Source organism: Glandiceps talaboti, chromosome 16, assembly GCF_964340395.1.
Source record: "Glandiceps talaboti chromosome 16, keGlaTala1.1, whole genome shotgun sequence".
Taxonomy (NCBI): domain Eukaryota; kingdom Metazoa; phylum Hemichordata; class Enteropneusta; family Spengelidae; genus Glandiceps; species Glandiceps talaboti.
The window spans coordinates 1,110,534-1,122,500 of NC_135564.1; the positions used below are offsets into that span (position 1 = coordinate 1,110,534).

At 33.9% G+C, this 11,967-nt stretch overlaps 1 protein-coding gene across 8 annotated transcripts in view; it reads right to left on the reverse strand.

Annotated features, from left to right (window-relative positions):
- LOC144447379 (diacylglycerol kinase beta-like) overlaps positions 1-11,967 on the reverse strand; it is a 232,522-nt gene that overhangs the window by 34,127 nt on the left and 186,428 nt on the right. For all 8 annotated transcript variants that reach the window (XR_013482019.1, XR_013482020.1, XM_078137369.1 and 5 more), the window contains 2 exons: positions 11,672-11,785; positions 5,083-5,231 (listed from right to left, as the gene is read on the reverse strand). Coding sequence is in view for 6 of the 8 variants with exons in the window: in XM_078137369.1 (XP_077993495.1) it covers positions 5,083-5,231; positions 11,672-11,785 (263 nt within the window). In the remaining 2 variants the exon portion in view is untranslated. The remainder of the gene's footprint in view (positions 1-5,082; positions 5,232-11,671; positions 11,786-11,967) is intronic.

Here is an 11,967-nt window from a genome sequence, read left to right on the forward strand (position 1 = left end):
ACACAGCAATATTTGATAAGTAGTTATCATAAATGAATCAATATCAAAATTTTACAATGACAAATTTATTTCTGATGTAATATTAATGTTGGCAATATATCATTACTAACTAATAGGCCTCGTGGCATCAGAAATGATTCAACTTCATTGTATTGAGTCAATATGTATCACATAAAAAATTCATTGCACACAATAAAACAAAGAAAATAATCAGGTAAATATGACATTATAATCTTTTCAGAGCAAGTCTTGCGGGAAAAGAGTAATTGAATTGCATATACACATGGATGTGTGTAATTATGGCACTTCCTTTACCACAGTTTAGAAAAATTAATAATACATTTTCACATTAAGGGTATCATGTTATGGAAATATGAAAGTACAGTTTATGTAATGTAACGCTTTCTGTTCAATGTAGTGTGAGCTTACGATACCTCTAGGCTGGGGTTGGGTTGGGAGTGGGGATATTGCATTATGAATAGAGACCTGATAGTTGTAGTGTATCCACTGTGACACAAACAACATACATTTATGCATAGACATTGGAGAGTATATTAAAGCTGTCAGTATTCTATAGAGTATTTATATAGAGTATTTATATGCAACAAGTCTTTGTAGAAGACAAAGACACCGCCGAATACTATACTTCCATGTGACTAAATGGTGACATGATTCAAAAGAAATTAGTGGCAACAAATAATTACTAAAAAAGTGTCTGTGATATGCAGAATGGTTAGGTTTTTATAATTGACCCTGAAGGTGAAACTCAAGGTCAAAGTCTGAAAACAAGATTTACATGGGATAGACACTTGAGTGGGGTCTCCATGTTAAAGTTTATGTGTTATATAATGCAGTAATTCATGACTGTTCACTAAAATATCTATTCAGTTAAAATTTGTGTGAGCACCAAACGTAATGCATGGATTCTATATTTCTCTTCTTCTGCATTACCTTTGCCATAATTTGTTTATCTAATTTGCATATATTCTGTAAAAAAATGGTGAAAACACTTCAATGCATGGTGGCACTTGGTACAAAAATTCCAAAGTTATTGCCAACTGGTATGTGAACTTTAAGATGAAGCAGTTAGGAAGATAACATATAAAGCATTAACTACAAAATGTAGAATTACTTTTTCTGTTGATAACTTGTTGGTCAACAACTTATAAATGTATGGGTTTGATCACTAGGCAACAAACATCATCAAGTACATCAACATAAATAAATAAATGGAATACGAATGGTAGTTTTAGGTGCCGATCTAGTCATATGCTGTGATCAATCTGATTAAAATTTGATGAAGTGTATACTCATTGCGATTTCTTTTTGGCTGTTATGTTTACTGTTGTTTGTTCATTTGTGAGTGCTTGTTACATACATCTGACACAATACCATAGGCTTTCCTGAACCTAATCTTGTACTTACGATTAGCCCAACCAGAATCTGTCTTAAAATATAACAATCAATGCTCAAATTGAAAGAAATGGAATGATCGACCAAACAATAACGATAACATCATTGTCTGTGCTCTGTGCTCCTGCTCTTTTTGAATAGAGCGCTCTGAAGTACTGTACCCATATGTTTCAGCATATTACGCATTTTCACTGGTTGAGTGAATTCACTCAGCATTCTCGTGTCATTCTGGAAACCTATGGTATTGTGTCAGATGTATGTAACAAGCACTCACAAAAGAGCAAATGACAGTAAACGTAACAGCCAAAAAGAAATCATGACGTGTATACACTACATCGGATTTTAATCAGATTGATGCTGTGATAATTAAGCTACTAACTGTCCACTATCCATGAACACTGTACAACTACAGCCCACATGGTAAAGACTGTCCAAGTCATTTGCAGTGATATTAAGCTATCAGAGTATACATTATTAAATACTATATGAAAGCAGACTGAGTGGTACATAGGCCAAGTCAATGAAGTCATAAGTTGAGATTAAGTCTGTGCAATATACACTGCATGACAACAGAGTTTGATAGTGTCACTGAATGATATGGCCAAGTCATATGTAGTGATATAGTCTGTGCAATATGCACTGCATGACAACAGACTCTGATAGTGTCACTGAATGATATGGCCAAGTCATATGTAGTGATATAGTCTGTCCAATGTACACTGCATGACAACAGAGTTTGCTAGTGTTACTGAATGGTATGGCCAAGTCATATGTAGTGATATAGTCTGTGCAATAAACACTGCATGACAACAGACTTTGATAGTGTTACTGAATGGTATGGCCAAGTCATATGTAGTGATATAGTCTGTGCAATATACACTGCATGACAACAGACTTTGATAGTGTCACTGAATGGTATGGCCAAGTCATATGTAGTGATATAGTCTGTCCAATATACACTGCATGACAACAGAGTTTGATAGTGTCACTGAATGGTATGGCCAAGTCATATGTAGTGATATAGTCTGTGCAATAAACACTGCATGACAACAGACTTTGATAGTGTCACTGAATGGTATGGCCAAGTCATATGTAGTGATATAGTCTGTGCAATATACACTGCATGACAACAGAGTTTGATAGTGTCACTGAATGGTATGGCCAAGTCATATGTAGTGATATAGTCTGTGCAATAAACACTGCATGACAACAGAGTTTGATAGTGTCACTGAATGGTATGGCCAAGTCATATGTAGTGATATAGTCTGTCCAATATACACTGTACTATAATATAATTTGATTGATAGCAAATGACTTGTCTGTGATTATTACTGATCTAATCCAAACTCTTTACTGTAAATCTTCACACAAGGTCTGTGTTGGCAATATAAGTAATTTATAGACAGCCTTAGGACATTGCCAAATAACAGCTGGCTTCCATTATTTACACCTGTTGTTAAGTGTACGACAGCTTTTATGTTTCTTTTCCCGCCAAAACTGTTTTCAATCAATTTAACTGCATTTTTATATATTCAACTAATATTTGTCTGAAAAAAACATTGAGTATCTGATAGGGAGTCATACTTGATATTTTCAAAATGGATTTTAAAAGGTTGTGACTTTTTATCAAAATGTGTTAACCAGATTTGTGGTCTCTCACCATGGTTTCTGTGCCATAAAGTTTTAGTACAAGGACCATTACAGGGATTTACTACTAGAGCTTGATAAGGAATGCCCATAGACTTCACATAAAGGTGTCTGCTATGTTGCAATAAAACCACATCACACAGCAGTACATCACTTGTATGACCAAACACAATGTGTCAATGTTATAACTCAAAATTGTTTGAGTAGAGTGTTTTCATTAAGTTGACTCTTTTGACCTTCAGGTTAGCAATAAAATTACATGGTTACAAAGAAAGTGACCAGTAAATTCTTACCATAAACTGAACAGAGATATCAAATGGTGGAAACTTATGTTGATCACAACTTTTCAACTGCACTAACAGTAAGACTATACATGTAGGATACGTTGCCCTAGTCTAGTTCCTGACGACCGTGTTTTAGTTTTCACTATGTTATCTTCACACATTAGTAGTGTAAATCAGAACACTGTTGTCTAGAATAACGTTGCCATGTCTTCCAGTCTTAAATCCATTCTCACAAGCCAGAGCACTTATTTCTGGTGAAGCAATAGAAGCTTCTAAATCAGGCTTCTCTCTTAATTTCAAGTGGTATATATTTGATAGGGTGGCATATGGCATATATCCTTACAGACTGAATTGTCTTGTAGTATTTTTTGTGGTGTATTATTTTGACTATAAAATGATTCAATTTCAAATAAACATGACATAGCACTTCACATGTATAAGAGATTAATCTACATAAAATAGTCTCATTAACACACACTTGTACAGATAGTCTTACCTAGTCATAGCAAAGACTAATCTAGATGAAATAGTCTCATTAACACACACTTGTACAGATAGTCTTACCTAGTCATAGCAAGATACTCAGTGGGAGATATGTGTCTTGTACATCTATACCACATTAACACTATAATAATGTTCAAAGTCAAGTCCTTCTAGTTTAGTCTATGTTACAGTCTGTAGAATGTTTTGAGTCATTTTTCAAGAGTTGTACATAATTATCATATGTTATTTGCCAAAGATATATCTTGCTAACATTTGACATCTTCCAACATATTTGAATTTACTTTATGAAAAACAAGAGGAATTTTCAACATTTTGGGCTGATCATTTCATAAATTTCATTTTTTGAGGAATAAATTATGTTTTACAGGAATATAAAAGATGACTTTATGGTAAACCAATCACTGTTAATGTTATACCTTAATGTTTAGATTAGAGTTTGTTGATAAAACTACAATCAGCCCAACTACAGTGCATAGGCGCCAGTGGATCACAGAACTAGAATTTGAAGTGAACATTGAGTCAGATGATGAAACAAGAACTGGGTTCCAAAACAGGTTTTATTAATTAAAAACTAGATGGTTTAGATGAACTGGGTTCCAAAACAGGTTTTATTAATTAAAAACTAGATGGTTTAGATGAACTGGGTTCCAAAACAGGTTTTATTAATTAGAAATTAGATGGTTTAGATGAACTGGGTTCCAAAACAGGGTTTTATTAATAAGAAATTAGATGGGTTATTAGATGAATTTGACCAATACAAGAGTATGAGCAACTTTGTATATGGAATGAATTAGTCAAAATATGAAGTAAATAAAGGAATTTATTGCTACCATATCATATTGAAATTTTCAATTAAATTTTGAACAAGTGGAAACAAGCAAGCTTTGGCATGGTAACAAATTGGCAGTTTATTGGCCTTGGAATATGAATATCAGCTAAATTTCTTATTCTTGTAGTTTTCTTTTAATTTATATAAAGTTTGCATAATTCTGGCAATTACATTACCCTTTATTATTATGTTTAGTAATCAAACCCTGAATTTACTTGAAGTGAAATAAATCACAAGAATTTGCAAATATATATGGGTTTATAGCATTATGATTCTCATTCAGGGCCATTCAGTGACTCCATGTCACATATGCTATACTATGAATATCACAATATTTTTGTGTCTAGACCAATCAGATCTCTGGATTTGCACCATAGCTATATTTAACCCATGATAAAGTCTTACCCTGGCATTGGTCCTCCTTTGGCAAGATTAAATACTTGTCTTGGATTTAAGAGATACTGAAATTTTCTCAGAATTCTGGCTCCTTGTTTGCCGCCACTTTTAGGGTTGATGAAAATAACCAATGGATGGGTACCTGGTAGTGGTGTTATCTGCAACAAGACATGTCAAATGTGAATTGTTAATCAATCAATCAATCAATTGATCGACCGACCGACCGATCGATCGATTGACAGACCTACCAACCACCCACCCAACCAACCAACCAACCACTCACCAACCCACCCCACTCACCCACCCACCAACCAAATAACCAATGGACCTGGCAGTGGTGTTATCTGCAACGAGACAACAGTCATGTCAATCAATCAATCAATCAATCAATCAATCAATCAATCAATCAATCAACCAACCGATCAACCACCCACCCGCCCACCCAACAAATAACCTATGGATTAGCGGCATTATCTGCAACAAGACAACAGTCAGGTCAAATGAATGAATCAATGAATAAATGAATGAATCAACCAACCAACCAACCAACCAACCAACCAACCAACCAACCAACCACCCACCAACCACCCACCCACCCACTCACATTGATATTGGAAATAGTCTTTGTTTATAATATGGAGTTTTGGTCCTACAAATATTGGAATTTTCAATCTAGAATAATGACCATATTTGATTTAGATAAAGTTGTGCACCTTAATGCTTTGTGTGTTATTGAAAGATTAGTTGTCATACCTTGTAATACTGTATGTATGTATGTATGTATGTATGTATGTATGTATGTGTGTGTGTGTGTGTGTGTGTGTGTGTGTGTGTGTGTGTATGTATGTATGTATGTATGTATGTATGTATGTATGTATGTATGTATGTAATATGTATGTATGTACCAGTATGTATGTATGTAATATGTATGTATGTACCAGTATGTATGTATGTATGTATGTATGTATGTATGTATGTATGTATGTATGTATGTATGTATGTATGTATGTATGTATGTATGGTGTGTGTGTATGTATGTATGTATGTATGCATGCATGCATGCATGCATGCATGCATGCATGTATGTATGTATGTATGTGTGTGTGTGTGTGTGTGTGTGTGTGTGTATGTATGTATGTATGTATGTATGTATGTATGTATGTATGTATGTATGTGTATGCTGGTGACTGAGAGTGAGTGAGTGAATGAGTGTGTGTGTGTGTGTGTGTGTATGTGTGTGTGTGTGTGTGTGTGTGTGTGTTTGCATACATGTGTGTGTACGTGTGTGGGTGTATGCAGGTACTGTGTATGTATTAATGCAAGCTAGCAAGCTATATATACTAAGTTTGTGTATAGTATATATGTTGTATTTATATTTCATATTAAAAAAATGCCAAGTCTGTAGTAGAGCTAGCTACAGGGGGTGTAAATGTCAAGGTGATAGGGTGATTATTCAAATGTTTTACTTGATATTTGACAACTTTCAACATGATTAAATCTGTTCATCCTATTACATATAATGCCTGACTTATAATAAACTTCTTTTATCAAATCATCCTGATAATACCTGAATTTATCATGACTTGTTAGCACCAATTTATTACTGGTTCAAACCCCCAAACCAATCACATATCACGGTTGGGTGCTTTAACTCCATAGAGCTACCATACAATGGTTCTACCATCATTTCAATTATAACACTCATCAGTCTGGTTCGAGACTACACACAACATCGCACTCTGTTGAAATTGACAAGACCAGGCTATTACGTAATCAGACTGTACATTGGTTGTGATTCTTCAATTAAGCATGCACCCTATTCATTTTGCAAGGCCACTAGGTTTGAATGAAATACTGGTTTACCAATTATAGTTCACCCTTTGGGGAAAGCTGCTTAATAATTGAAATACTATGTACACACACACATTGTACATTGGCAGCATTATAAACATTACCATTTTGAACAGCAGTAAACAAAAAAATGGAATTTCAAAATCTATACTTGAAAGATCTATGTAAAACTAATCATATATTTTGATATTAACTTTTGGGACAAATTTTTACTTCCAAAAAAGGAAGTGTTTTTGAAGGTCTTATTATTAAATGTGGTAAAATAACAAAATTACATTTCCTGTATAGCTAAAGTGTTGTTACAGAAAGGCAAGAAAAGAGCAAATTACATCCTGTATGGTTAAGATTTCAGGAGAAAAATAGCAGAATTATAGAAATCAATAATTCTAACTTCCTTCCTGGACATTGTGGTTTTGTTGAAGATTTATTCATAGGGAGAAACCCAAAATTTTTTTTTCAAGTTTCCTGTACCTTCAGCTTTTACTCATTAGCTAAAACTGAGAGAGTTCACAAGAAGATGTGTAAATAATATATACATTTTAATAATGAGTAATGTTTATTATTTGCCTTCTTTAGGTTGTTGTTTTATTTGCTGCGCAGGAGTACTTTTATTGCAGAAATCAGCAGAATTGTGAATGAAAAGACAGTCTTGTTTACATTCATTCACTTCCCTCAATAACATTCTCATGCTGTGGTCAACAGTAAATGTGTGGTTATCTATCAAATAAAACAACAACCTGTGTAAACTTGCCAAATGATAAAACTCTGATTGTAAATGTATTTGTCTTTTTTAACTCCAGGTTTTGTATCGCTGTGTAACTGATAAGAGAGAAAAATGAAGTTCTTGTTTCAAAGTTTCCTGTACATTCTGCTCTTTTAAAACCAACATAGGTTTTATATATAGCTCAGTAATTGATAGGGGAGAAAAATGATAAACTGAATTTCCTGTACATTTCAATGGTTTCATTAACTTTTGTAACCTTGGTAACTGATAATGGAGAAATATTGGAAAAATATCTGCCCTTTATATTGACTATTTTTGCTATTAAAGGTTAATTTGTAACTCTGTATCTAAACTGAGAGGGGAGAAAATACCAAAGTTTAGTTTGTACATTCAGGGGTTTTCATAAGACATGTAACCTACACAATCGATGTAGGAGAACAATGGTAAGACTTTGTTCCCTGTATATTCAGTATGTTTTATACCACTGTAATAGATTTTGTACACCTGGAACTGATGGCAGAGGAAAATAGCACAATTTTGTTTCTTGTACATTTAGAGTTTTTCTATGCTTTTAAAATCTGGTAACTGATAGGGCAGAAAGATGGTAAACTTTGGTTTGCTGTACTTATCATGAAGTAGCCATTACCTTTGATATAAGGGATGTCTTATAGTGGATAATCACCCACACCAATACTTTGCAAGATATCTCATTAGTTCAATAGTGCACCACTTCTAAATGATTCACTTAGCATTTCATAGAAAATCAGAAGTACCATTTTCACACAATTTTGTCTTTCATTCTCAAATGCTGTAACCTAGAAATTTGGCTATCTGGCTTGACAATCTTGTCCTATTGAACCAGCTCCCAGTAGCATAGCAGTTATAGAGCCCAGAATTAGTAGGTCAGGGGTTCAAATACCACTTGAGATGGGGATTTTCCAGGACCAACCCAAACCCAGAGAGAGTGTTCTACAGACTTGATGAGTAGGATGTATCACTTGGCCATGTCTCACTCACAAGACGAGTGCAAATGGGGGGGGGGGGGGACGACAATGACAACGACGACCTCCTTCTCCTGTAGTAATGACTCCAACAGCTGGGGAAGATTACTCACATGGATCTCAGCCTGCAGTTGCTATGCATTGCCAGGCCTGGGTGACTCTGGGATAGACTGTGGACTGACTGAAAGTACTAATAGTTCCACAGTAATGTGATAGTGAGTGTGCAACATAGCCCTGTCATGTAGTCCCAAACCTGAATGGTATTCTATAGAAATGTGTGTATGTGTCTGTATACAAAAAAATTGCTGGGAGCAATTCCAAGCACAAAAAAAAGTTGTTCAGTTGAACCACTAGGTGTGTTTATAGTCAGTTAGTCTCTGAATTACAACTACTGTTGATTTAGTTCATTGCCCTTGGGTTTCTGCTCCACTGTACATTCCTTGTAAAAAAAACTAACAAACTTTCAATTCATTATTAGCTGTATAAGTCACTGACTTTCATTTGTTAAACTTCAATCTCATTTCTACTGATATGTTCCATATAGAATGAAATATAAAAATTATCACATGACAGTGAAAATCAGATAACAAATCAGATTTCCATTTCCTGTTGATTTCTGTTGTCATGGAAACACATTTGTATCATTAATGTTCAAGGACTTGGGACCTGATGCATGGAACTGTTAAAAGAATTAAAATTTGACTAAAATCACGGAAAATAATAAAAATTGGCATAATACGCATGTACTACATAATTATTATTTATTTAAAAGGGACACAAGTTGACGCTATATGTTTTGAGATGTAATTTTTTTCTGCATTTTAAACGGTACTCACAGTATTCTACTTACTGATGTATACTTAACCACCACTTGCAATTGAATTCAAACCTGGTATTAGGATCTAGCTAACAAATGATCTGATGACATTTAACATTTAACATTTTAACATAATTCATTATACGTATAAAAAATGTACAGGAACTCCCAACTATGCAATCAGTTGTTCTAACAATGCCAGAACACAAATTGTAATGTCATAGAAGGCACGCATTGACATTATTATACTAGAATAGTTCAAATGAAGTCTTTTAAATATACTAGTAAGTATATTTTCACTCTAGTAAAAAGCTTATAAACTCAGCTTGTGCCACTTTAAGTAAGGCCTGAGATTAGTAGATGATTAATACATGTATGTGTAAATTTGTATGTATGTGCTTACTGGGGAGGTGAATTATCTTCTCATGCTAAAGTCTCTAGAGGGCGCTATTACATTTCCCATCACATTTGAATGGTGACATTTCAAAAATCATTTCCCATCTTGATTTGTTCTCTGAATGGATGGATGTAGTAGATTTTAATTGAATCAGACATATAGAGATGCTACACAGATTCATTGAAATATTTTGATAAGTATGCTATGATATACGTGCTACAAGTGAAAATTGTTTTCAACTAATTTTCAATACACAACTGCAAATACAAAAGCATTTACAAAAGATTTCACCTTGGACCTCTGTAGCCTTGTTGACTTGCTGCCACTACAACATATTATATGTCATTATATTATAACCCTGTTGTCACTTGGTCATTATTTTCATTGTCATATCTGCAAACTTCACTCTCCAGGTATAATATCTACAACGATATCTCCCTATGGGTCTCATCAACTCCAACATAAGATAGCCTATAGTAACAGCAATTATAATAATTTTCTAGTCTGTACACAGGCTTGTGGTTCTTGACCCAAAAACAAGACTAATATGTATGTTGATGGCTATGGCTACACAAAACATTATTACTTTGTTCAAAAGAACCTATAGTCCAAGGGTGGGTGAGGTGATTTTCATATGGGTTTCATTTCTAATATATTTCTATTACAAATTAATATTTTATACAGTAATTTGATCTGTTTTCATATACTGGTATAACATTTATTATTTTCACTGTTAATTGATTTAATTTCATATGTAAATTGTTTTTCAACATAGCACACACACACACACACACACACACACACACACACACACACACACACACACACACACAAACAAACACATACATACACACAATCATCCACAAACAAACACACACACTACATGTGCACACACACACACACACACACACACACACAATCATTTAAACACACACACAACCACATGTGCACACAACCACCTACAAGTACAACCAGTCACACAACCATACCCACACAAACCACACACACACACACACACACACACACACACACACACACACACACACACACACACACATACATACATACACAGAGTGTTCAAAACTGTACAGACCTATTTTATAGTACATACAAATACAAATAAATCACTCCAAATACAATAGAAAGTAATCAAGCTGCAAATAAAGCAATGAACACATTAACAGTAATTCTACACTTTCACATTCTTGATAAAGAAAGCCTTATTAAAATATTCAAACAATGTTTTGGGTCCAAATTAACAATCCAAATGATGTAAAAAAGCCTCAATATACATGGTGATCATTTCTACAGAGAGATTTTACATACATGTTTTATTGGATTCCATTCACAGTAGTGTGTTCTTTTGATATCTGGTTTTTATCAACTGTGATTATCTCATCAATTATTATTCATCCTTTTCTCTTTTTTGCAATTTGATTAATTTTCACTGTAATGTAATATCTTAAAGTGGCCATATGGATGAGAATTTGGTATTTATTTTGGATTTTTATTTGAAAAAAATAATACGATGATATTAATGTGAATGAACATATACCAAGTTCATGTTCATAACTCGATACATTGCAAAAAGATGCAAACAGTGTAAAAAGTTTGTTATTGTACGTACAATAACAAACATTTTACACATTGTTTAATGTTTTGCAGTTTATTGAGTTATGAACATGGACTTGGTGTATGTTATTTCACAGTATTTTTTCAAGTAGAATAACATAGTGAAGCTGTTTTATCAAATAAAAATCCAAAATAAATACTAAATTCTCATCTGTATGACCACTTTAATATCTTACTTGTAGTCCTTGTCCTTCAATAGACATTGAGTCGGTTCTTGTAACTGACGTTTTCTTGACGCCACCTTCACAGCTCTCCGTCACTTCTCTCGGAGTGAGGGTACTACGACGTTCCTAATAAGACAGTCATATGACAAGACATTATGAAACGTGTTTCAATTTGTTTTATTACTAGTACTTGAAAACTGATGTTGTTAATTAAATCTATCAATCGCTGATTACTTTTTGAAATTGTCTTTATGTACACAGAACCCAGTACAATGGTTATACTCTATATGTATACATTAAAATTGTGT